General features: G+C 51.8%; 1 protein-coding gene across 9 annotated transcripts; it reads right to left on the bottom strand.

The window, feature by feature from the left end:
- Positions 1-739: 739 nt before the first annotated feature.
- Positions 740-26,274, bottom strand: LOC105478428 (HPS1 biogenesis of lysosomal organelles complex 3 subunit 1). 9 transcript variants are annotated; one of them, XM_071069321.1, is made up of 21 exons: positions 26,206-26,274; positions 24,634-24,748; positions 24,381-24,434; positions 22,535-22,651; positions 19,690-19,827; positions 19,329-19,471; positions 18,036-18,144; positions 15,166-15,326; positions 14,612-14,711; positions 13,840-13,938; positions 13,622-13,691; positions 11,338-11,387; positions 9,962-10,129; positions 9,685-9,864; positions 8,372-8,433; positions 7,324-7,458; positions 7,175-7,239; positions 5,930-6,075; positions 3,660-3,773; positions 1,871-1,953; positions 740-1,423 (listed from the first exon to the last, which is right to left on the bottom strand). In XM_071069321.1, the coding sequence occupies exons 4-21, from the start codon at positions 22,649-22,651 to the stop codon at positions 1,261-1,263; spliced, it is 2,103 nt and encodes a 700-aa protein (XP_070925422.1). In that variant the 5' UTR covers positions 24,381-24,434; positions 24,634-24,748; positions 26,206-26,274; the 3' UTR covers positions 740-1,260. The 9 variants fall into 9 exon arrangements, with proteins under 9 accessions (XP_070925422.1, XP_070925423.1, XP_070925418.1 ...); XM_071069322.1 differs by lacking the exon at positions 26,206-26,274 and adding an exon at positions 25,968-26,195; XM_071069317.1 differs by lacking the exon at positions 24,381-24,434.

Raw genomic sequence — 26,274 nt, 5'->3', positions numbered from 1 at the left:
CAGCCACTGCTAAAAACTAAAGGGAAATAGTAGGCGACAAAAGCAGGTGTCCTGAACACTGGTGGGTTCAGAGGATTGGAGTTTTTTCCTTTATGCTTTTCTGTATTTTCCACAATCCATGATTTTCATTGCCATTCCATCAGATGATGATAAGGAGGAACACAGATCCAGTCACCTGAGGGGACACTTCCTCACTGCCTCCTTCTCTGGGTTTAGACCAACGAGTGGGTTCGAGCTCCCCCAACGCCTCCCCAAAGCTGTCCCCTGCAAGGGAGAGACCAGTCTACGTGAATTTTGGCCCAAGACTGAAGACACAGAAGGCGCGGCTCCGGTATGCACAGCACAGGACCATCTGTTCCTGTGCTGCGGTAGACGCTGATTTCTGCCACGCCGCCCTCTCTGGCCCAGCACCAGCCTCCTGGCCTCAGAGGAGCAGATGCTCCCAGTCCCAGGGCTCTCAGGATCTCTTGTCCTTGGGTTCATTCTGGGACAGGAACTTCTCGGTTGGAAGAGAGGGGCTGTACCCCTTGGGTGGTGGTTCTCAATCCAGGGCGCACCACGGAAGCTTTGAAAGACATCAAAACCTGGGCTCCACCGCCGCCAAGCGAATCCATATCTCTGGGCCAGGGCCAGGGGCTTGAGAACCCCAGCCCCAGGGCAGACGCCAGCCGAGCGTGAAGGGGCTGGGACTTAGCAAGGGCTTATCGGCACGACAGAAGGGTCTAGAAGCACAGGCGTGTTGAGCTTCAGTGATAACAATGACCAACATTTATTGAGCACCTACCGCATTGGGTAATCCTCACACCACCCTGGGAGGGAGGTGCCATCGCTTTAAATGTGAGGAATAGAAGAAACTTTCCGGGAGATGCAGACAGGAAGTGGCAGGGCTGGAAATCAGACCCAGGCAAAGGAGCACCTTTTACCTGGGGTAGGAGAGAGCTTGCCGGGTGGGCTCCCTCCCCATCTCCCAGGATAAGGCAGAGGCAGCTCTGGAAGAGGAGCTGCTGCCACTTTTGTTTTACGAAGACAAACTGGACCCCTGGGCTTCCCTCTTCCTCCAGAGAGAAGGATCTGGGGCCTTGCACATACCCCACATGGAGGGTGGTCTAGGTGGGGTTTTAGAAACCCTGGGGCCACCCTGGGCATTCTGCCCCATCCTCAGGACGGCCACTGCAGACAGCAGGCTCTTGCCATGGGGAACAGTGGCAAGCAAGAGCAGCTGGAGGACGGGGTGCAAAAGCAGACTGCAGCCACCTTGGCCTAGAGCAGGGGGATACGGGAGGCCTCCCAGAGGCGCCGGGCCAGCTGGCCGGCCTGCTGCACCAGCAGGTCAGTGGGGATGACAGACAGGTGCAGGGCCAGCAGCTCGTAGCACCTGACAGCCTCGGCCGGGCGGTTCTTGCTGTAGTAGCGCAGGAGCTTCCTGGGGAGGAAAGGGAGGACGGGATTCAGGAGCGAGGCTGTTGCCCTCCTCCAGTGCCAGAGGCCTCTCGGGGCCCTCGCCAGCAAATGCCGTGTCCTCGGTCATCTCACTAGGCCCCTGCACGTGGGCCTTGACACCTGCTCCTGTTCCTCACTGACCTAACAGTGCCGTCCTGGCTACGAGGCAGCAGTGGGGATGTTCTGGGCCGGGCGCAGACGTTTCCCGTGCTGCCAAGACCATGCCAGCAGGAAGGCGGTGGGAACACAGACGTGCCCTGCACACCCATCCTCCCTCACTGCACACAGGCCCAGCTGGGAAGGTGTTTCCAGTGTGGATTTCTGGGTCCGGGGTAGGGCACTGCTGAAGCAGAAGCCGCTCCCGGCAGAGGCGAGTACTTTTTACCCACACGGGGGCGTCCGTCCCCAGCGGCTCCCGACGCGCCGTCACCTGTAGTAGTCTCCTCCCAGCATGCCAATAGGCACCGAGTCATCGGAGAGGACGGGCACCTCGATCATCTGGAGTTTGTACCCCTGAGGAGGGAGGACAGGGAGGCAGTGGGTGTCGGGGGAGCACATGGGCCCGAGTTAGACGCACCGGGCTCGCAGCCTGGCTTGGCTCTGCCTTGTGCGCTGGGTGCTTGGGAAAATGCCTGGACCTTGGTTTTTCATCTTTGAAGTCGGAATAACAACAGTCGCCTTATGAACATTAGAGACAAAGTATACAAAGTTCCAAGGGCCGGCAGGGTAGCTCTCATTCCCATCAATACCTGGACCTGCACAGGCCACACACACATGCTCAGGAGGGCAACCTGCAGGGCTGTCATTCAGGGTCTTGAAGAGCAGAGCATTCACAAAAGGCCTAAGCCTCTGCTTTGAAAGAACTGGGAATTGCCAGGGTGGGATAAGGTGGGAAGGGAATTAAGATCTGCTGGACGTGCCCTGTGTGCCAGGCACGAACATGGCGATTAGCTGATGCTTGTGTGGGCACCGTGGCCTACCATGCAGGGGGAGTGGACTCCGAAGCGTGCAGGGCTGCCCCCGTGGCACCAGTTGGTCTGTGTGGCTGACATTCAAACCTGGCCTCTCCAGCTCACAGCTCTGCCTCACTGTATCACCCCACGGGGCCACCCAAGCACACAGACTCCTGTCCCTCCCTAGAAGTGAAGGTAAAGGTCACAGGAATTTTCTAGCACTTCTGTTGTACACAAGTCCTGGGCACTTCCAGGGGCACAGAGGAAAGCAGGGAGCCTGCAGGCTGGGGGAGGAGAGCTTGGGCTCCGGCTTCCTCACTTAACAACCTCGGTGGCCCTGGCCATGGTGTCTGATCTCTAGATCGTCTCCATCCATACAATGGGGTCAGGGATCCCTGCCCCAGCCACCGCACAAGGCTGTGAGGGATGACTGAGAGAACAGCGGCGGAGGGCCCCGGTAACCACCCTGCCCTATGGAAAGGGATGGCTGTCACCCTCAGTGAACAAAGAGAGTGCAGGGTGGGTGCAGGGGAAGGCACAGTAGTTCAGGGACCCAGAGACCAAGGGCTGCGAGGGAGGTGGAACGCTCCTGAGAGCTGGAACAACCATTCCTGGTGACAAACGAGATGCAAATAAAAGAGAAACAAGAGGAAAGCAAAGAAAGGGAACAGAGAGGAAGCAAAGAAAGAGACAGAGAGGAGAGACAGGAGGAGAGGGGCAGGTGGCCACAGACAGTAAGTTCCCCTCACTGGAGCCTACTCTGCAGTAACGGTGAGGCCCAGAGGAAGCAGTGTAGGGCCAGGAGGCCAGGGCCCCGAGCCACACCACCAGTGTCTCCTTGGGTGGCCTGGCTCACTGCTTCAAGCAGGGCCTATGCTCTTGAGTTCAGGGGCCTATGCCACAGGGATGACCGTGTGCCATGCTTGGCATGTGATGCTGGCGACATGGAAGCACTAGCGACAAAGTGTATGATCTGAGTCGCGTTTCCCGCAGTGGGGCGTGTGCTTATCTGCTCACATGTGTGCCTGGATGCCACGTGGACAATGGCAAGAGTTTGCCAGACAGCTGGGCAGAGGGCTCACAAAGCAGTTAAATGCCCACGTGAAATTGTGACCTCTGAGCTCTGGGTCCCAACCTGCTGGGCTTACCAGCAACAAGAAGAGAAGATGAGACAGACAGACAACAATTCAGAAGAAATGAATCCAAGAGTGACAGAGCGGGAAGTGTGTGCGGACTGTCCTCGCCCAGGGACTCGGCCTCACCTACCATGTCATTCTCGAACCACAGGAAGTAGGAGCAGTAGAAATCGCCCTCCTGGAACAGCAGTGTGGTGTAGCCCTTCTGCAGGTATCTGCGCGCCAGCTGGATCAGAGACCAGACCTGGGGAAAAGAGGAGAGTGAGGAGCACCACTCTCTCAGCGTTGGTCTGCCCGGGCAGCTCTCACCTCTGAAGGAAGGAAAGTGCACAGATGAGAAACCCATGAGTGCCAGGGGCCTCTCCTAGTACCTGGGCACTGCCTTGGCCCAGAGCAGAAGGCTCAACAATAAATCATTATTGGATGGATGGACTACCGTCCAGTTAGCGTGGGGGCAAAATATATGTAAAAAAGCTTTGTGTAACTTTACTATACACATAAGCCATACATTAGTGAACTGGGCTGGTGTGGTGGCTTATGCCTATAATCCTAGCACTTTGGAGGCTGAGGTAGGTGGATTGCTTGAGCTCAGGAGTTCAAGACCATCCTGGGTAACATAGCAAAACCTCATCTCTACAAAAAACACACAACAATTAGCTGGGTGTGATAGCACACACCTGTAGTCCCAGCTACTTGGGGGGCTGAGGCGAGAGGATCGCTTGAGCCCAGGAGACTGAGGCTGCAGTGAGCTGTGTTTGTGCCACTGCACTCTAGCCTGGGTGACAAAGTGAGACCCTGTCTCAAAAAATAATAATATTAAAATAAATAAATTAGTGAAATTAGAAAATAGCCAGGGACATCATTAATTAACACAGGAGAACAAGGTGTGGTCTCCTGAATCCATCCTAGTGCCCTTCAGGCTGGGAACTGATGATGGTCCAGGTGAGTGACCCTGTAGGATGTCCTGAGCCAGGGGTGAAGCCCAAATCAGAGCTCACCAAGGGGTCAGATGGAAACCCAGGGCCTGAGAAACCACATGCCTTAGCTCCCCTGGGAATGTCCTCCTGCCTGACGCAGGGACCGTCACCAATGCTGCCAGCGAAGTGCCCCAGGGAAGGCCGTAGGGACAGTGGGCTCTCTCCCACCTCTCAAGGCTGGGAAGAGACTCGAGGAGCCCGCTCCTCTACCCTTAGCGGGAGGGACAGGCGATCTGCTCCAAAATGCATCACTGTGCAATTACTAATTAAATCTGCCATGGATTGATTATACTTTTCAGGAAAGTAATTTGACAACATCCATTAATAACCTTAAAAACATTCCTCCCATCTGACTTAGTAATTCCATTTCTAGGAATCCATATTGGGGACATAATCAGAGATGGGGACACAGATGTATGTAAGGTGTATACTGCAGAATTATTTATAACAGCAAAAGCCTAGAAATAATCTGTGTGTCTAAACATCAGGGAAATGATTCAATAAATTATGTTACATTCACATGATGGACTATTACGGAGCTGCTAAAAATCATGTCTATAAAGAATTAATGGCATGAGGAAATGCATCTGATATAATGTGAAGTGAAAACATGGTAACAAAGTTGCACATACAGAGTGATCTCAACTACAACAAACTGCACAGAAAACCAACAAAAAGAAACGTACCAACATAACCCTGACTGTCTCCAGAATGAGGGGCAAGGACGAAGATGGTGATGACGATGCTGCCAGTAAGTACTGAATGAACTGTATCTGCATTTTGTACCACGTGCTATGCTAAATATTTGACACGTATCCTCTCATGTAATCTTCATAACTCTGTGACATAAATAGCAGTATTTTTTCCTTCTACGGATGAGGAAACTGACACTTGGGCTAAGTACTGCCCAAAACCACATAACTGGTGGGAGATGGGGCTGGGCTTCCAACACATGCCTCTGCTACCCAACTTCCCATCTTCCTATCTTGTTTTAAACATTAGAATAGACTTCACTTGCCCCCCACGGCCCCCCCCCCCAAAAAAAAGAAAGCGCACACACACACACACACGTATAGTTTTTTTGGGCAGTGGCAGGGGTCCTCCCCCTACCAAAAATATAACTTTGCCATGAAAACCAGTCAGTTAAATAAGGAGAATAAAAGAATTTCCAGGGAACGCTTCCCTAACAGAAATCACTTTGTTTTAAGTTCTGATGCCCAATTGATGTACCTTGCCGTTCTCTCCATTCTAGCTCATTCAACAAATACTTGTCGAGCATTTATTTATGCTGGCACTGGCCGTTGCCTCTTCTGGCCTGCTGCCCAGCGCACTCTGCTAGCCCCAGGTATGTGGATCACACCAGGAGGGACTGCCCAATATTGGCTAAGGCCCACCCATCCCCACCCTGGGCCCGAATGGTTACCTTGGTTTTGACAAAGGCAGCCAGCGGCCCCTTGCCTAACTCGGACGAGGTCTTTTCACTGCAGTTGAGGGAAGGCGCCACCATCTGCCCGGTTGTGCGGTCCACGTAGATGAAGTGCACCAAGCCTGGGAAGTCTTCTAGGTAGGTGAAGGTCTGAGTTAAGGTGCTTACCAAGCCAGGAGCTAGGGATGACCTGCCTCTGTCCTCGCCCTGGGCTTCCAGCTGTGCCCAGTCATGGTGGCAGGAGGGCCAGGACTGCTTCTCTCCAGCAGCTTCCATTTCAGCCAAGCCCCCTGTCTCCTTGCTTCCTCAGATCCCCACTACCTCCCAGCTCCCCAGGCCTTGAAAAGCTGTAAGATCCTCAACGCTTGCACAGTTGACATGGGCAGTTCTGGCCCTATAGGAACATGGTTTGCTCACAGTTCATCGCTTTCATGAGGGATGAATTTAAGTCAGACACACGTGAGGCTGGAATGTGAGCACAGCCACTTGGTTCATGAGTGAGCCTAGCTGACCGCCCAACCTATGCACCTCAATGTGACCTTGCTAAACCCTTACACTTCATCATGAGAGTCTGGAAGGCTCCCATTTGGGAGGGGAAGAGATATCCATGGAAGGGCAGCAGCTGGTGGCTAAAGAGGCCCTCTGGCATCCTTTCACCTGCCCACTGAGGACCTGCCTCAGGAGACTGAGGGCTGGACACTTCAGAGATGATATGGGAAAAGCTGTTTTACATCAAGTTCCATGGAAAATCAGTATTCAATGAAATTAGTGTTCCATAATAAAAGGGTCAAACAGTCTTAGGAATGGTTTTTGAAACAGGGATAAACATTTACTGTAGGCCTTCTCGGAGCTTTTACATGCCACTGTCCACTGTGATGATCTAAGAAGGACATGGCTCTTTCAACCCAACTAGACCACAGGAAGCCACCCCGTCTCCACCCCTTGTGGAATACCTATTACTATTTTGCCAGCTGGCAACACTGACACAAAGAGTCTTTATGGCTTTTGTGAATTAACTTTGGGACAGGAGGAATTCCTGTAATTTCAGCTTGGAATGTTCCTATAGACAAGGCACACGGGTCACTATGTCCTATTGTTTTCCTTCAGAGAGGTGGTGAGCAGCTGAGGGGTGGAAAATACATTCCCCTTCCCTGGGGCCCACAGTCCTTCTAGGGAGCAGGTGTGGAGGCAGAAGACCCGAGAGGCTTGTTGGGCTGGCTGGAGCCCCGGCGTCAGGATATGACACCATGGTGATGTTCCTCCTGCTCTTCACCAGCAAGAAGTCCTTCCAGTCCGTCAGCTTCTCCCTGCCGAGGGAAGCTTGGGCTGCATGGAGGAAGTACGGGCCCCAGACCCTGCCCTTGCCATCCAGGGGGCCGCACCGCACTTACCGCATGAGCCTCTGCACTTGGTCCTGCAGGTGCTGAGGCAGGTGTGGGCCTCCCCTGTTGGGGGCTGTGGTCAGGAAGTTCAGCCGGTAGATGGCGCAGAGCTGCCGCTTCAGCTTCCCACATGCCTGGAGCAGCCTGGGCATGAGAGAGGAGAGCATCACAGCAGAAGGGACGTAGGGGAGCCCCTCGCCCCATGTGGACCACCTCGTTCCTGCACCCAGGACAGAGAGACCTGGGGACCCCCTCGCCCCGTGTAGATCAACCTGCTCTTGTACCCAGGAGAGACAGACAGACAGACAGACCTAGGAGAGCCCCTCGCCCCATGTGGACCTCCCTTTTCCTGCACCCAGGACAGACAGACCTAGGGGAGCCCCTTGCCCCTGTGTGGACCACCCCACTCCTGTACCCAGGACAGACACAGACCTAGGAACACCCCTCGCCCCGTGTGGCCCACCGCACTCCTACACCCAGGACAGGCAGACCTGGAGAACCTCTTGCCCCTATGTGGACCACCCCATTCCTGCAGGACAGACAGACAGACCTAGGGGAGCCCCTCACCCCATGTGGACCACCCCACTCCTGTACCCAGGACAGACTTAGGAGAACCCCTCTCCCCATGTGGACCAACTGACTCCTGCACCCAGGACGGACAGACAGACCTAGCGAGCCCCTCACCCCATGTGGACCTCCCTGTTCCTGCACCGAGGACAGACAGACCTAGGGGAGCCCCTTGCCCCGTGCGGACCACCCTGCTCCTGCACCCAGGATGGACCGACCTGGGAAGCCCCTCATTCCTAGGCGGACCACCCTGCTCCTGCACCTGGGACAGACAGATGGAAAGACCTAAGGGAGCAGCCACAGCTGATCAGGCAATAGGAAGGAGCTTCCCAGCTTCTCTACATGGTGTGCCACATATGTGGGAAGAAATATCCTTTCTTGAAATTATTTTGATGATAAACGACGTGCAGTGGTGGAGGAGATGCGGTCTCCCAGGGAACAGTCTGCCTGGGCACATGACCCACCCCTTGTCCTGAGGCCCACCACTTACTCGGAGGAGGATCCGGGCTCACTTTTGGAGAAAGCCTTGGCCTTAAACTCCAGCCAGGTGCTCTGTAAGGAAGACAGGTGGCAGGTTTGCGTCCCCACCATGTTTCCAGTGAGGTCCAGGCCAAAGTCCTTCCCAGATCAGGCTCTGAGAGGGCACAGGGCCCCCAGACAAATCTGCCCATCTGGCCAATGCAGGCTACCCTGGCAGGCCCCACCAGCCCCCTGCAGACTTCAGTGTGCCATGTTCTGGTCACTCAGCAGTGTTTATTTAAAGGGCAGTTTCCAGGGTGTCACTGTCTGATGGGCACAGGCACGTATAGTAGCGCCCTCACAGTGACCAGGCCAGCCCCTCAGGGTTGGGGGGGCACACATAGGGCAGGGGCTGGGGTGTGCAGAGAAGGTGCTGCTGCAGGAGCTGGGAGGGCATGGGGTGGGCATGGGGTAGCCATGCAGGGGGCGGCCCCACAGGATCTCTATAAAGCAGAAGAACTTGGTGTTCTAATGAAAGTTCTCCTTAGGACGCCCTGAGGCACTGTGGGATGCGGCACTGCCTCTGCCTCCGTGAAGAGGAACCTGGGTCTGGGGCATCAGCTGCTTGCTCTGCCTCCTCCAGCCAATCCTGCAGCCTTCAGACTGACAGGCACTCCAGCCACAATGGGTCTCAGCTCCTCAAACACCCAGGCACCGCCACTGCTTAAATCCAGTGTCAACCCCCACCCACCCCACTGCCGTCCAGGCCCTGATCTGGGCTTTGTCAGAGCATGGGGTGACGGCCTGTTTCTACTGCCGTTTCTACTGTTTCTACTGCCTGTTTCTACACGTTCTCGTGTGTCTCCTGGTCTCAGTTCCCCACCTGGGCCCTAAGCTTGCTGCGGGTAGGGTGGGGCCATGACCTGCACATCCCCGTGTTGCCCTGCGAGCCCGGGTGCATGGCCCCGCTGCAGGAGGAAGCCCGTGACGGGCAGATCCCTGGCCTGCACTTGCTCACTGCATCCAGGCTCTGGCTCCACCGCTCACGAGCCGCATAATCTTGGCCAAGCTAAAACTTATCTAAGCCTTAGTTTCCACACCTAAAAAAGGGGAATTATAATTCATGTTCTACCAAACACACATAAAAAGATTCTGAAAACCTAAAAAGCAGCTAAGTTTTCGTTATCATTTCATAATAGGGAAAACAAGGATCGTAGGCCCGGTGGAGGTGCAGCCTGGACAGGAACCCAGGCCTGCTGGCCCCTCAGCTGTGGTGGACCCGATGGACCCTGCTGCCAGCCCTGCCCCTTCCTCAGGTGGGGAGGACTGGAACTTGGGTCTCACCTGAATCTCCTGTGCCCCTCGATTCTTGACAAACTTGTCCATCCTCTGGCGCAGGTCTCCCACAAGGGGCTGGGAGCGCAGGGAGGCCCCAGCCTCCGGCCCTTCCTTCAGCTTCTTCTCCAGCATGGCGAAGCCATCCATCAGCTGGGACAGGACCAGGGCCAGAGGCGCGCTGGGGCTCTGAGGGAAAGGGCCGAGAGGCGAGTGAACGGGGCTGCCCCTGGGGAAGCCGTGCCAGCCCCAAGCGTCACCAGGGCAGGGTGAGGGGCTGTCCTACCCTGGTCAGGAGCACCAGGTTGATGCCCGGCCACAGGGGCAGGCAGTACATGGTGTGGGGCACTAGGGGGCAGTAGCTTTCCTTCACGTTGGCATCCAGGAAGATCCTTCTGGGGCTGGAAGGCGCAGGGCAGTGGGGAACCAGTGTTTGGAGGGTGTCCTCCGCTATCTACAGAGGAAGAAGAGTTGCAGTGAGAGGTGGGATCCCTAAGTCGGACCCACCCATTGCTGCCCTATCTGTGAACCATAAGAAATAAACATTTTTAGCTCTAAGAAACTCCGGTTTTTAAATCCCTGCACTCTGCTGAACCTGTCCTCGCAGCTCCAGTTCCGCTGTTGCCCCTCTCAGCTGCTTCTGGGCCTTTCTGCCCAGAGTCCGGCCTGGATGCCAAGCAGGGCAGTGGGCAGGGGCAGAGGGGCTGGGTGGTGGCACAGAGAGGACCGAGAAGGCAGGGAAACACACTCGTGGATGGGGAGTGCGCATTTTCAACAGACGGAGGTACTAACGTTCAACATTGTATCATTTCAATCATCCTCAGAACATCCCAACAGCCACTCAAATTGGGGAAACTGAGGCATAAAGTGACCAAATGAGCAAGGCTCCAGCCTTACAGACGGATCTGAGTAAGAAAGCCTTTAGTTCTAAAAATTATAGAATTAAGGAAATCACGAGAGATGCCACAAAAATTCCTCTTCAGTATTATATATAACAGCAAACACTGGACAAAATGATGCGATTGTCCTGGGCATTTGTTAGATAAATAACATATGCATGTGATGGACTCCCAGATAATCATTACAAACCACACTGTGAGACTGCTTAGGAAACGGAAGAATTTTAAATACAAAAGTATAATGAAGCATGTTAGCATCCAAATCTGATTTTAAAAATACACACATGTACATATGTAGTGTGTGTGTGTGTGTGTGCGTGCGTGTAAAGTCACAGGAAAAAAAACTAGAAAGAAATACCCAAAGATGTTAATCTCATTTTGAGGACAGAATTCAGAGTAATTTTCATTCCGTTTTTTAGAGTTTACTTTTGTATTTCCCAATCTTTCTACAATAAATATACACGCTCACTTAAAAAAAAATCAAACATTCTATTGGACTTTCACTCCCAAGAACAGTGGAGCTGAGGGACAGCACCTGGGGGAGGGGAGGGGCAAGTTCACCAGCCCTCACAGCCTGTCCCCGGACCCTGCCTCTGCGCTGAGCTCTGGCACCAGGACAGGCACCTGTACTGACCAGCCCTGGGGTGGGCCGGAGGAGGGCTGCCATGGGTAGAGTGACCCTGGAGGCGGAACCCTCAGAGCCCCCAACACTTACTGCGGCATCAGATCAGCTGGCGCCCAGGCAGACACCGGAGAAACTCACCTGAAGGGCTTCCATGGGTGGGGTGCCCCCCTCCAGCCAGATGGTGCTACCTGCAGGCCACAGGTAATAACATAACGATATAAGTATCATGAGATATAAGCAACGGCTCAACAGCACGGGGTAGGGGGCCCAGGTGTCCCCTACAACCTCCGCCCTTGGCTGCCAGCTCCACGTAGGGGTGGCAATGTGGCTGGGCAACACCCCTTCATCCCAAGTTGGCAGGCACAAGGTGAACTCTGCAGTACCCGGGCTGAGGTGGCCCGGGCCTGGCAGAGAAGCTGACCCTCCCTTGCTCCCTAATCCCCTCCTTGTTCTGTCCCCTGTATTCCTTCAGACTTCAACCCGCCCCTCAGGAGTCAGCACACACAGTCCACCTTTGCGCACTCATTAGTCAACCAGCAAGCTCTTACTGAGCGCCTACTGTGTGCTGGGAATTGAGGTGGATTTCCTTCCGAATATAGCGCACAAAAACCTACTGAATCCACCATATACCTGAAATATTATGTGTCTGTAATAATACTGTTACCTCTTATATTTCATTGCAAACAACCCTCATTTATAATCATGTTCCTCTGGGGGAAGTGTGTTCCTAGTCTTAAACACCTAATTTACAAATGGATGAGTGCAACCCAAGCCATTTGTAAGTTGTGAGTTCTGTGCACGGTAGGACATTATTTTTTACAGTTCTGAGGCATAAAAAACCACTGTCGAGAGAGAGGGACTGGGAGGAGGACGGTTATGAATGACGAAGAGGAACTTGGGAGATTACCCAGAAGCACTGCTTCTCAACAGGTCTCAGGCTCACCGAGAGCTCAGGGAATCTGAAGATAGCTAGGAACCCTCACCCCAGGAACTGCACAGGCATAGACGAGTTTGCACACAGTCTCAGGGGGTCCTAGGCTTCTAGCCAGTCCAAGGACCTAAAGTTAAGAGCATCTAACCCAGTAGTTGTCAACCTTGGCTACACATGACAATCATTTGGGGACCTTTACAAAATCCTGACGCCCAGGTCAACTGAGTCAGCATCTCTGGGTATAGGCTCAGCTTGAATGATTGTTAAAGATCCAAAGGTGAGTTCAATATGCAGCCAGGGGGCAAAGCATGCTGTAACCTAGATCTGCGCACAGTAGTGGTTTGCACCTGAGGCACATTGGACTCACCTGGGAAAATTTCCTAGAGGTATTCACACCTGGGTCCCAGGCCCACAGACTGTAACTTAATTGGGCTGGTTGAAGCTGCCCGGTGATTCCAATGTACCAGGGTTGGGAGCCACTGGTTAAAAGAAGCCACATAATAAATTCCTTTCAAATCCTAGTCCCCAGCAAGTTTCTCCTCCTGAAACCCTGGCCTTCTTTCTTCCATCAGATGATGTGGATGGACCACAGGATCCTTTTTTTTTTTTACCTAAGAACTTCAGAAATAAATATAATGCTCATTCATAGTGACCACAACAATCTGGATTTTGGTTTATCTACTTCTCTAAGCAAGGTTGTCTATTTTTTTTGTAACATTTTGAATATTTGTAGTTTTGTTTTTGTTTTTTGTTTTTTTTTGAGACAGAGTCTTGCTCTGTCGCCCAGGCTGGAGTGCAGTGGCATGATCTCGGCTCACCGCAACCTCCACCTCCCGGGTTCAAGTGATTCTCCTGCCTCAGCCTCCTGAATAGCTGGGATTACAGGCACCTGTCACTGTGCCTGGCTAATTTTTGTACTTTTAGTAGACACGGGGTTTCGCCATGTGGGCCAGGCTGGTCTCGAACTCCTGACCTCAAGTGATCTACCCGCCTTGGCCTCCCAAAGTGCTGGGATTACAGGCGTGAGCCACCACACCTGACCCATTTTGAATATTTATAGTTTTTTTTATTGTTTACCCACATACTTTGGAGAAACAGGTAAAGTATAAACTACAGAGGCTGAATATTTATATTTTAGAATGTATTGAAATGAGGTGATTATTACTTAATTTAACTTAATTTTTAATTACAAAAAAGAAAGATGAATCTGAGAATGCATGTGCAAAAGTTTTAAACGATGACAATCAACTTGTCATCAACAGCATTAGGGATCAGTGGAGTGGTCTTAACAGTCCTTGAGTTCAGGCTGGAGCTGGCAGGGAAGATGGGGAGCCGCAGACAGCGCCCTGTGTTCTAGGAACACGGGTACCTGCACTCATGTCTTAGGAGACACGGGGTCCACTGAAGCCTAAGACAAACGTCCTGGGCTGCTGATTGCTACTGCCGCAGGCAGCTAGCTATTGTTTCCTCCTGCTTTCCTCCAGGCCTCACCTGAGCTCTGATCACCAGGGGAAGGAGCTGGTGTGAAGTACTCCTCAGGGAGGGAGAAGCTGTCTGTCTCCTGGAATGGAGAAGGTGGCTCAGGTTGAGAGGCTCTCCCAGCTGGCTCAACCCTGTCCCTGCTCTCCCGGGAGGGGCAGGAAAGGCCTGGTCGCCTGCAGAGGCCAATCCCCTCCTGCCCCTGACTCCACAAAGTGCACAGCACACACCGTCTCTGCAGAGCTCCCCCTGGTTGGGCCTGTGGAGTGAGGGCTCCACGCCTGCTGCACGGGGATGTTCTGGCTGCTCCGGGCCCTCCGTGGGGAAGGCTGTGCAGGGCAGGGGAGAGGCTGGTTAGCTCCTATCTGACCTGGCTCCCTCCACCCCTTCTGCCTCCCAGCGCTTCACAGAGAAGCCCCCACCCCTCCACCCATTCCAGGTGCTGTCCTGGGTGTGCGGTCCTCAGACTTCCCAGGGATTTGATTCTAGGCGGTCTGTTCTGTGGAAATTCCAGAAATTCCAGCACACTGGTATCCAACCCACCACTTCCCCTGGTGATGAGGTCAACAGCGATGGTGGTGGCTAACACTCACTGAGCATTCACTATGCCCCAGGCGGTGCCGGGTTCCGTGGGAACCGCGCCTTTTGTCCCCTCCAAAAACTCCTGAGAGGTAGATGCTTTGTTATTCCCATTGCACAGATAAGGGCATTGAGGCTCTGGGGGTGCAAGTACGAGCTCAGCTCACACAGCCAGGTGGTGAAGCTGGGTTTCAAACCATGGCTGACTTGAAAAATCTGCACTTTGAACCCACTGGACCATGTGCACTCCAGAATTCCCCTTACATCTGAAAGCAGTGGGAAAGAAGTCACGCCCAACCACACACCCAGAATTGTGACTTAGATAACATGGAGTCCCCAGGGGGAGCCCCCCACCACTCTCCAGGCAGGTTTTCTGAACCACCTCCCCAAGGCCTCCCTCTGCCCAGAGAGCTGCCCTGAGACCTGAGTGTCATCCTCCACTGTGCTCTCGCTGGGGTAGAGGTCCTGAACCAGGAGGATGAGGATGAGCAGGTCGGCCGGGCGCAGGGAGCTGGCACTGTGGCTGCAGACATAGGAGCACAGCCACCCATCAGCACGTGCCCAGCAGGAGACGGGGCAGGCAGGTTAAAGGAGTGTGGAGCCTGGCCCCTGCCCTCAAGGAGCAATGTACTTAATCCTTTCTGGAGACGGGCAAGGCACAAACACAATTAATTAACTCATCAAATTTTAAAGTAAAACTTGGTTGTATAGAACAAAGAAAAGAAAATGATTTAGCAGTGGGAAAGCACCAGGGACTAAGAACAACATAAAAGGAAGTTCTAGGTTGAGACTATAAGACAGTTTTCCAGGAAGGAATGACACAGAGAAATGAGTGAGCTGAAAAGGGTTGAAGAATCAAATCTGGGAAGGTTTCAGGCTTCATGGAGGAGGTGATTCTTGGCTGGGCAGGTGGTGCTTTTCAGGCAGAGGGAATAAGGGGAGTGGGGAGGCCACCACACGCCGGACCTTGAGCTCACCTAGAGTAGAATGCCAGCAGCTTGGAATGCACGAGCAGGAAGGCATGCAGGGCCTCCTCGCCGCCCCGCTCTGAGCTGGTGTTGACAGCCTGGATGACGTGCCGCTCCAGTGCCTCTATGCACAGCTCACAGAGCTGGGGGTGAATCAGCCGCTCCAGGGCCTGGCCAGGGCAGGCAGGGAGAGAAAGCTGTATCACCAACCACCTTGCTCCACTCCAGGCCCTGGGCTAGTGGGGACATTCACTGTCCACACTGAGCTTGGACTCTGCACCAGATACTTGGAAACAGGGGGACTAAGACCCACCAGGTCCCAGCCTTCCTGAGGCTTACTGTCTGGTCACTAGACTCTAGTGGATGAGGCAAGGCAATATACAAGGAAATAAAGTTAAGTGCCATTTGTAAATAAGCACCAAGTACAAAATACACAGCACTGGGCTAGAGAGAAATAGCAGCAACCTCCTTGGGTAGGGTGTCCAAAGAAATGTCCCTGAATTAGGTCACCTTTAAACTAATATCTAAACAACCGGATGGCCCACCAGAGAAAGAGGGAGAGAGAGAACACTGCAAGTCAAGGAAACGGCATATTCAGAGGCTCTGAGGAGGGGAGAGAGTTTGGAATGGTGCCGTCCAACAGAAATAAAAGGTAGGCCCTATGCATAATTTAAATTTTTCCAGTGACCACATTAAAAAAGTAAAAAGAAACAGTTGACATTAATTTTAATGACATATTTCATTTTACTCAATATATCAAAAATACTATCACCACATGATACAAAAGCCTTATTAATAGAATGTTTTACATTCTTTTTTGTGCTAAGTTACCAAAATCTGGAATATATTTCACATGCATAGCGTAACTCAATTTGCACTAGCTGTATTTCAAATGTTCAACAGCCACATGTAGCTAATGACTAACATACTGGACAGATCTAAATACAGAGTTTTCCTGAAACTTAAAGAAGTTTCATGTGACTAGCACTCAGTAAGTGTGGACAAGAGAGGCATGAGATGAAGCTGGAGTGAGATAGGCAGCGATAGATCACACAGGGCCTGGTAGGCTTGGGAAGGAGTTTGGATTTTATACTAATGGCATTAGGTAACCTCCTACAAGAAGTCTTTCCTAATGTCCCAGAAAGAGTTAACCATTCCATCTCTTGTGCCACCATGGCTTTTGATGAAAAACCTAATATGGCACCCAGGATTCTTTATTATATCTTTTAGTATACACATGGCTGATTTCCCCTCAAGGGCAGTGAATGTGTCTGTATTCACCTCTTTATTCCCATGGCCTGGCACACTTCTTAGCATATAATAGGTACTATATGTTTATTGGAAAAGTGAATGAGTGGGGGTGTGAGAATCAATTCCTTCAGATCTATTTTCCAGCTCATTAATTCTCCCTCTAGCTATGTCTCATCTGCTATTTAACACATCCCTTGAGTTTTTCATTTTAACAACTACATTTTTATTTCTAAAATATTTGTATGGGTTCTTTTTCAAATTTGTCTGGCCAATTTAGAGTTTCTTCTTATCTCATTTTGTGATTCTACACTTCATATCTTTAAACATTTCATAGTTATTTTATATTCTATACTTAATAGTTTCAATGCATCAAGTGCCTTGGGATATAAATCTGCTGGTAATTGATTTTCCTGACTCTCCCTCATGGTGGCTTATTTTCTTCTATATCTGATTTTCTTCAGTTGTGAGTTCACATTTGTTTGATTGGTACCTTTCCTGCTTTAGCAGTGGTTTTCAAAGTGTGGTTCCTGGACCAGCACAATAAACAAACAGCACCTGGGAATTTTTTAGAAATGCAAGTTCTAGGGCCAGGCATGGTGGCTCACACCTGTAATCCCAGCACTTTGGGAGGCTGAAGTGGGCAGATCATGAGGTCAGGAGTTCCAGACCAGCCTGACCAACATAGTGAAACCCCATCTCTACTAAAAACACAAAAATTAGCCAGGTGTGGTGGCACGTGCCTGTAATCCCAGCTACTCAGGAGGCTAAGGCAGGAGAATCGCTTGAACCTGGGAGGCGGAGGTCACAGTGAGCCAAGATTGCTCCACTGCACTCTACCCTGGGCAACAGATCAGACTCCATCTCAAAAAAAAAAAAAGAAAAAGAAAAAGAAAAAGAAATGCAAGTTCCAGAGCCCCCATCCCAGACTTGCTAAATGAGAAATGCTGAAAGTGAGGCCCAGTAACCTGTATTTGACAAGCCCTGCAGAGGATTCTGACACACGCTGGAGTATGAAAACCACTGCCTGCAAGAGAATTTGGTTTCCCTCTTTAGGAAGCCAAGGAGTGCTACTGACCAGCAGCCACTTTAGTTTTTATTTTTAATTTTTTAGTTTTTTATTTACTAGGCTTTATAAAAGCACCAGTAGCCACTTTAACTTTTTGGGGCTGGGCTTAACCTAGAGTTGCAGGCTCAGCTCTCCTACGCTGCTGCTGGCCCAAGGCTGTTTACTGGCTGTAGTGCTGGTATCATTTGCACTCAGGGCAATCTTGCCTTTAGTGCTGTGTTTTTCTCCACTGCTTTCCCCTCCAGTTCCAGCTCAATATAACTTTGTGGGAGGAGGAGGGAAGGGTTGAAGGAACTGTCTTCAAAGATTTCTGTAATTTACAGTGAACCCAAAAATTACATTAAAAGTCTGTATTATTCAGGATTGAGCTGTTTTACCATGGGAAAGCCCATCAGAGTACACAACCCTCCATATGGCCACAAAGAACAACTCTCTCTGAATACATGAGTTTCAGGGGCTGCCTGTGCCTTCACTCATTAGGGTTAAAACATGGTCTTAGAGCTGGATGCCCCCTCTGACCTGACAGCTCCAAGTCCTGAGGACTCCCGCGCCCAGTAGTCACCTCCACGGCGAAGCACTGCTCCTGCTCCCGCAGGCGGCTGTAGGTCCACAGCAGGCTCTGGAAGTGCTCCCACAGCTGGACACGCTGCCCCAGGTCTGGGGGCCGCAGCCTGGGGGCAGAGCCAGAGAGGGCGGGCGAGATCACGAGAAAGCTGGTCTCCCCCACACCCAACCGAAGGGCCACAGTCCCAGCTCAGCATCAGAGCCTGGTGAGCCCGCGTGACCTGCCCACACAGCTGGGAAAGGGGGCCAGGCTTCTGGCTGAGCTCTAGCTGTGGAGTGGGGTGGGATAGGCACGGAGCCAGAAGGCAGGCAGCTAAGCAAATCACCTCACTCCTCAACCTCTGTCACACAAACACATGTCATACAAAGCCAGCTAGAGAGAGCCAGGGTGATGCTTAAGCTTCTCACACAGAGGCCACTGAACACAGACAGGTCTGGTCCATCATCAGGGTCCTACACAGGGTCGCAGCCATCTCGGATGCTGGCAAGGTCTGCACTAGCCAATGTGGTTCATGTAACAGGCATCCACCACCTGTAGTATTTGCCACTGAAACCATGACCTATCTGGGCTACAATGACTCATGAAACAATGTTTGTGCATTTGAGAAATGCCTCGATATGGGTAGTTGCTCACATTGATACAAAACTCTAAAGTCCCAGAGTTTCATGCTCTGCAGCTTCCCAATCCATCTTAGAGAATCAAGGGGTGGTGATACCATGAACTTCTCTTTTCTAGGTCTACATTTCAACTATAAGCCTTTTCTGGGGTCCCTCCCACCTCAGTGTATACTTTGAACCATCATTCCCTTTCCCCAAGTTCTTTACTGTGGGCCCAGAGACAGGTTTTAGGGTCTGTCTCCTGAGAAAACCTTCACGAGACTGTATGAGTGTGCATGGGCTTGTGTTTTTCTGGAGAGGCAGTCTGAAGCTCGAGAAGCCAGAGAGGACTAGCTCAGACCAGATTTGTAATGCCGGGCGACGATGTTGGGAGAATGGAAAGAGCACTGGACTGAGAGTCTTGAGCTCAGATTTCCAGTTTGGATGTGGCCAACCACCAGCTGGATGACCCCAGGCAAGTGAGTTCCATTCTCTGCTCTGTTTCACCAGATACAAAGTCAGAGGGTCGGACCAGATGATCTCCAAGGTTCATTTGAGCTCTGTTTGTCTGAACTAGGGACCCAGCTGGGGGCAGTGGGTGAAAAATGGCAGCTTCACAGGGGCTGGGCACACATTGCCTGGTCCAGCGAGGGTGCTCGGCAAAGGACAGAGGGGACCAGCTTTGAGGACTCACTCCTTTCGGATAAGCTGACCGTCCACAGTCACCAGCCCGAAGTGCACTTCGAACAGGTACTTGAGCACGTATAGCTTCCGCCGCAGGTCGCCCTCGCTCTCAGTGTGGTCGCCATTGATGGCAATGAACAGGCATTCTCCAAACTGCAGGCACAGGCAGGCCAGTGTCAGCCAGCCCCCAGGCACTCCCTTCACCTGCCCTAGTCTCTGCGGACAAGCCAGGGAAGGCTCGGGTGCCAGGGGGTTTGATAAGATACCGTTTCTGCCTTCTAAAGGAGTCTAAAGCTCCAGATAAGAGAGGCCTGTGGACTCCCCATCGAGCGGAGGGACGAGGAACATGGGCCCCAGAGCTACAGACTCACCAGGTGAAGGACATACAGGGAGTTGCCGTTTTCTGTGGAGAAGCAGGTGTAGGTGTCTGAGAGCTTCTCCAGCATCGTCATGGAGGAGATGATGACCGGGGCTAGGAGGGTGCTGAGCTGGTCCTCCAGGGCAGGGAGCTACAAAAATGGGGGAAAATATCACTGCTTAGAGTGGGCCAGACAACAAGAACAAAGGAAAGGACAAGACAAGCCCTTGATATCAAGGGTTCCATAGTGTTAGACCCTCCTGGGAGGGTATCACTGTCCTGGTAGGGAGGGGGGCAAAAAGAGACTGCCCCCAACACTTTGGGTAGTGGTTAGGAAGAATGGGGAGGGCCAGCTGGGTAATGGTGCTGTTTAGGCTCTGAATCCGGAAAGAAACATTAAGGAATTGGGCCTCATTACAATAGTGGAATGTGGGGAGCACTGAACGGGGAGTTGGAAGGAAGTTTGCAGCATGTACCAAAGTCTATGCTGTTTTTTGCAATAAGTTTACTTTGGAAAATTTGTCCTAAGGAAAATGATCAGAGATTAGGACAAAGACACATGCACAAAGATGTTCACTACTGCATAATTTATAATAGCAAACAACTGGAAAAAAATATAAACATCCAGGATCAGGGAAATAGTTAAATAAATAGCAGTACATCAAAATTATGGAAAAGTCTATAGCCACTTAAAATATTAGAGCGTTTCCCACATGTTCTCACTCATAGGTGGGAACTGAACAATGAGAACACTTGGACACAGGAAGGGGAACATCACACACCGGGGCCTGTTGTGGGGTGGGGGGAGGGATAGCATTAGGAGATATACCTAATGTAAATGATGAGTCAATGGGTGTAGCACAGCAACATAGCACATGTATACATATGTAACAAACCTACACTTTGTGCACATGTACCCTAGAACTTAAAGTAAAATACACACACACACACACACACACACACACACACACACACACACACATATATATATGAGTGTTTCAATGACATGGAAAATTCCTCTGACACATGTTGTAGTTAAAAATAAAACAAGAATGTGAATGCATAGAAAAAACGAAGTATTGATAAAATACTGAGAAAGCCATTTTATTAAAGTTACTTCTGGATAGAGGAATTAGGAGTGATTTTTTTCCCTCTATTTTTAAGTATATTTCTGTACTTTCCCTATTTTCCATAACAAGTCTGCATTGACTTTGATAAGTTCTTCCTCCATCCATTCTCTCAGCTGGCCGAAACAAGGAACAAAACAAATAAATAAGAACAAAAAGGAACTGGACAAGTTTGTTGCAAATGTGTGAATAAAATGGGATAAAGCCAGTGGAACAGTTACAAATCAAATTCTCCACAGTGGAAAAAAAAGAAAGGAAGAAAACAGCAGATTTCCCAAGAGGATTTCAGGAGATGTGAATGAAATATGAGGGAGGCACAGCACTAACTTGGAGCTAGGGAAATCTACAAGGAGCTGAGTAAGACCTTGTCTTGAAAAGACGGGCAACTGGCCAGCGGGAAGGTGCAGCATTGAAGTACAAGCGGGACACAGCACTATGGAGTAAGTTTTCCTGCCAACATTCAGGAACCAAGGACTGTGCCCAGCTCCCACAGTCTGTCTGTCAAGCTTTCACAGTGGCTCCTACTCATCGTTCTGGCTCCAGCTCAGATTGTTTTTTTTTCTGGCCACCTCAGGCCACCAACCCCTGCCTCTGTCACTCCCCATCCCGTACCCCATTTAACTTCTCCAGACTATTTGTCACCACCTGAACTCATGGTACTTATTTGCCATCTGGTTCACTGTACAACGTCCTTCTTTAGACTCTAAGTTCCATGAAAGCAGGGATCATGTTGCTATGTTCACTGCTTTACCCCAAGAGACTGGCACATGATAGGTTCTCAATTAATATTTGGTTAATGAATACCCCCACAGATAGGCAAGAATTCAATAAACAGGCAAGAATTCAATAAACAGGCAAGAATTCAAAAATTTGCTGAATTATTCATATACCACGATTTTCTTGAACAAATTTTATTAATACAGAAGTCACTTATGAATCTAGATTTTGATAGAAACTCATCTTAAAAGCAGTATAGTCACGTACTGAAGAGCAATGTTTTGGTCAGCAACAGACCACGCACGATAGTGGCCCCATAACATTACACAAAGATTTTTGCTATACCTTCTCTATGTTCATTCAGATACACAAACATTTACCGTTGTGTTACAACTGTCTGCAGTATTCAGTACAGTCACATGCTGTACAGGTTTGCAGCCTAGAAGCAATAGGCCATACTGTAGAGCCTAGGTGTGTAGTCAGCTACACCATCTAGGTTTGTGTAAGTACACACTCTGATGTTCACATGACAAGGAAATCACCTAATGATGAATTTGTTATTAATAGAATGTATCACCATCATTAAGCAAGGCATGACTGTAGCCTTTTCTGCAGGAATAGAACTTTTTTTTGGTGAGGGGATGACATGGTCAGGCTTTGTGTCCCCACGAAATCTCATCTTGACTTGTAATCCCCATAATCCCCACGTGTCAAGGGAGACCAGGTGGAGATAACTGAATCATGGCGTGGTTTCCCCCAGGCTGTTCTCAACTCGTTCTCATGAGAATGAGTGAGTTCTCATGACATCCGATGGTTTTATAAGGGGCTCTTCCCCACTTTGCTTGACACTTCTTCCTGCCGCCTTGAGGATGAGGGTCTAGCTGTGAAGGATGCTGGACCCCACACAACACGCTGCTCATGCTGCCCAGGACAGGGTGAACACAGGTTTTCCTGCCTCTCTGCCTGCTGGTAGTTTTGTATGGTTCCTCCTGGGACTGCCTACCCTGCACTCACCTCTTCTTCCTCATTCTCTGACTGCCCAAACTTCAGCCGGAGACTCTCTTCAAACTCGTCATCTGTCCAGTAGAAGAGGACCTCTGCACCCTCAGTGGCCACCAAGACGCACTTCATCTGCCAGGGAAAGGCAAGGTCAAGGTCAGCCCCTAGCCCCAACATCCATGAGCACAGCCTGAGTAACGAAGAGGACCCCAACCCCAGCAAACATTCAGTGAGCCCTTTCTGCACACCAGACATCACAAAGGCCTTCCATTTTTGTTGCACCCTCACAACTGGACAAAGTAGGACTCTTTAGGTACTCCCATTTTAGAGAGCAGGACACAGGCACAGCCTGAAGTGGCAAAGCTGGAATCCAGACCTAAATCTGTTTGATGCCAAGGCTGGGGCTCTTTCCTCTGTGGTATCTAGTCCCTCTCAGCACAGCATCAGACCCACCACAGGGCCTACCGGAACCAGACTGGAACAGGAAGGGACCCGGGTCTTGGCCTGGACATGGAGCCGAATGCCCAGGGAGGCCATGCTCACAGCAGACAGTTAGTGCCTGGTGTGGATTGGAGGGCGCTGCTGCACCTCCATCTCTGCGCAGTCCAGAGATATCTCTCCCTCAGACAAAAACAGTTCCAGGGCCAGGTGCGGTGGCTCACGCCTGTAATCCCAGCACTTTGGGAGGCTGAGGCGGGTGGATCACCTGAAGTCAGGAGTTTGAGACCAGCCTGGCCAACATGGTGAAACCCCGTCTCTACTAAAAATACAAAACTTAGCCAGGCGTGGTGGCAGGTGCCTGTAATCCCAGCTACTCGGGAGGCTGAGGCAGGAGAATTGCTTGAACCTGGGAGGCAGAGGTTGCAGTGAGCCGAGATTGTGCCACCGCACTCCAGCCTGGGGGACAGAGAGAGACTCTGTCTGAAGAAGCAAATAAACAAGCAAAAAACCACTCCAGAAGACGAGCCTCAAAGGCCCTGAATTTATTTCAGCACCACAGAATTTCATTCAGATGCTGCTCTCCCTGCTCATGGTGAGAACAGAGGCTGCCTAAAGACCCTGTACCTAGTAGGCTGCAGCTTCTAGGGCCACAGCTACCAGTGTCTTCAGCCCTCCCAAATCTCCTCCCCCACCCCTGCCACACACACCACACACTCTGTGCTTGATTCACCCACTGGAAGATCTTTCATACAGCTCCCCACACTGTGTGCCGTGGCCCTCTGGGTGCGGCAAGCGCTGATCTTCTAACTCTTGGGGCAGCCTGACCAGGCTGGTGAGGACAGCGCTCCAGGCTGCCTGCTGCAGCTGAGGCCTCAGGCAGTGGTTTCAAATCCTCTTATGTGCCTCAGGGTGTCATGCAGATATAATCATGTGGTATGTGTGCTAAGCCATAACAATGATTAGGAAGCTCTGCTGTAACTCTCACACATGCAGATTTCCAGTTTTTTTGGGAGGATCATAGCATCCCCAGGTCCAGCTTAGTGGTCCTTACTGAATTCCTCCCAAACTAACTCGGTGCAACTGGTCCCAAGGTGTTTATGGTGAATGCCAGGAGACAACAGCACAGTGAAGGAGGAATGCAGGCTATTCCCACAGAATTACTCAATGCCAAGGCAGACACTGACAGTGCAACAGGTGTGAAGAGGAGGTTGCTGGGAGAGGCAGGTGGACCTGAAGAGGCTTCTCTGGGACTCCCAGGTACATGTGACAAAGCTGACCAGAGTGTATGGGTTAGGGAGCAGTGGGCTATGGAATGGAGGCTGTGGTTGTGAGCAGAGAAGTGACCGGCTGGCTGGAGATGGGCAGGTTGAGGTCATGAAGGCGGTCATCTAGGTGCAGGTGTCGGGTAATGAGTGCTCACCCCTTGGTGGGGGCCGGAGGAGCTTTAAAGACTCAGCAGGCTGTGATGACCCACCTGGATGCGAGGGGTGAAGGAGAGATGAGGCATCAGGATGGGGGTGACCTCAGGAGGCAGGGCTGGGGAGGGGATGAGCAGGTCTGCAGAGCTCAGGAGCACTCAGTCCACTGCCTACCTCATTCCATCTGCCTCCCAGTGCCCCAGGGTGGATGCTGCCTGCCTCCCTGTCCTCCCCAGGTGGGGCAAAATCATCTACCTTGGCAAGGAGCACAGTGGAGCATCCAGACAGTCAGAGGTTCAGAAAGGGCTGCAGCAGAGACTTGGGGACTGGTTCATGGGAGAGCAGCACAGCATCCCTGGTCCTGCAAATGCTTAAAACAGAGAGAACATGAGGGCAGACAAATGCCCTGGTCCTGACTGCTGCCCGTTGGGAAAGGACAAGCTGGAGAAGGGCTGCGTGGTCCCTGGTCTCTCCAGGCCCTGAGGTAGTCTGCTAAGAACATATCCGGGATCCTGCCCCTCACCTCCCATAATGGAGAATAGGAACCCGGCCAGCACAGCCCTTTGTACAGAGCAGGTGCCCACTTTTGTTCCTTCCTCCTTTGTTCCTACGAAGCGCTCTCACTTCTGTGGGTCACTCAGAGCTCCCCAAGCAGCCCCAGGGAGCTCGCTAGGAGTGACTGACCGGAGACAGCATAGCACACCCCAGGCGGCGAGGATGCAGTCCCAGTGAAGGGAGTGGGGATCCTGGGGTGATGCGATGAGTGGAAGGAAACAAACAGGAAAGGCATCTGGGACCAGGTTCTAGTTTTGGCTTTGCCAAGTCGCATAAACCTCTTTGAGCCTCAAACTCCCACGGAGAAATAGAGCAACATCCCCTACTCTACCTCCCTACAGGGTTAGATCACGGGAGTGACCAGGCAAGCTGCAAAGTAACCTTAGCAAACTGCTTTCTTATATAGGTGTGGGGATCATTATTCCTATTTCCCAGCTTCCCTTCTTCAAATAACAGGATTAACCAATCTGGTTCCAGAATCTTTCATATTTGGATAGAAGGCAGGAACAACAGAAAACTTAATTAGGAAGTCAAGCACTGTGAGCGAGTAAGAGGCAAGTGACTACCCGCCACAGAGACTGTTAGGAGTTGGGCCTTTAGCAACCTAATCCTGAGACGGGCTCCATCACCCACATGATTGGCCCGAATGCCACATTCCCGAAACAGGGGGATGCTTCCCAAAGGCTGCTGGGAAGAGAACCTCGCCGGTGAAACGTTGTGACTTCGGCTTCACCTTGCTATCTTGCCCTAGAAAGGGAACTCGGAGGGGACTCACTGGCGAAGGGTGCTCCAGATGGCGGGGGAGGGCCAAGCTGGGACGACCCCCAGAGCGCACTTTCACCATCTGGACTCCAGCAAACCTCCCTGTAGCCCTTGGTCCCGCCTTCAGCAGCTCCTTCTGGGGTCCCACACCTTCGGAGCCCGGCCCTGTCCCCGAGTCTCTGCAGAGAGCGAGTCAGCGGCTCCCGTTTGCCTAGCACGTCAGTTTCTGTCCAGTTTTACCCCCAAATCCCCACCTCTCCCCACCCCTGAACCTCACGGCCATCCTGGGAAGGAGGCTTGACTTGTGACATCCGCCCCTCTTCACGGCTGAGGAACTTTGGCTCCGGGCGAGGAAGCGACCTGCCCACGACCACACGCCCGCAGTGGGTGAGGCTAGGGGTGGGCCCGCTCCGGGACCCCTAGAGCCCCTCCCCCACTTCCGGGAGGGTTGCGAGGGGCTCTGAGGAAGGATCGCCGCCCCGGGAGGGGACTGCCCGGAGACCCACGTACCGGATCGCGGCGCGCACAGCGCCCCGCCTGCAGGAGCCCGGGCGCGCTTCCGGGTAGGACCGCGTGATC

The sequence above is a fragment of the Macaca nemestrina genome, chromosome 9 (assembly GCF_043159975.1).
Source record: "Macaca nemestrina isolate mMacNem1 chromosome 9, mMacNem.hap1, whole genome shotgun sequence".
Lineage (NCBI taxonomy): Eukaryota > Metazoa > Chordata > Mammalia > Primates > Cercopithecidae > Macaca > Macaca nemestrina.
Note: the sequence above shows the minus strand (reverse complement) of the source record. Positions and strands in the feature narration are given on the sequence as shown.

Excerpts from the sequence above, each read along its gene's own strand:
- LOC105478428 (XM_071069321.1), bottom strand. The coding sequence starts at position 22,651 with ATGAAGTGCGTCTTGGTGGCCACTGAGGGTGCAGAGGTCCTCTTCTAC. Across the intron at positions 19,828-22,534 it reads CAGAGAATGAGGAAGAAGAG|CTCCCTGCCCTGGAGGACCA; the intron begins GTGAGTGCAGGG and ends CCATTTTTGTAG. Across the intron at positions 6,076-7,174 it reads GAGGAACATCACCATGGTGT|CCTACCTAGAAGACTTCCCA; the intron begins CATATCCTGACG and ends CTCAGACCTTCA.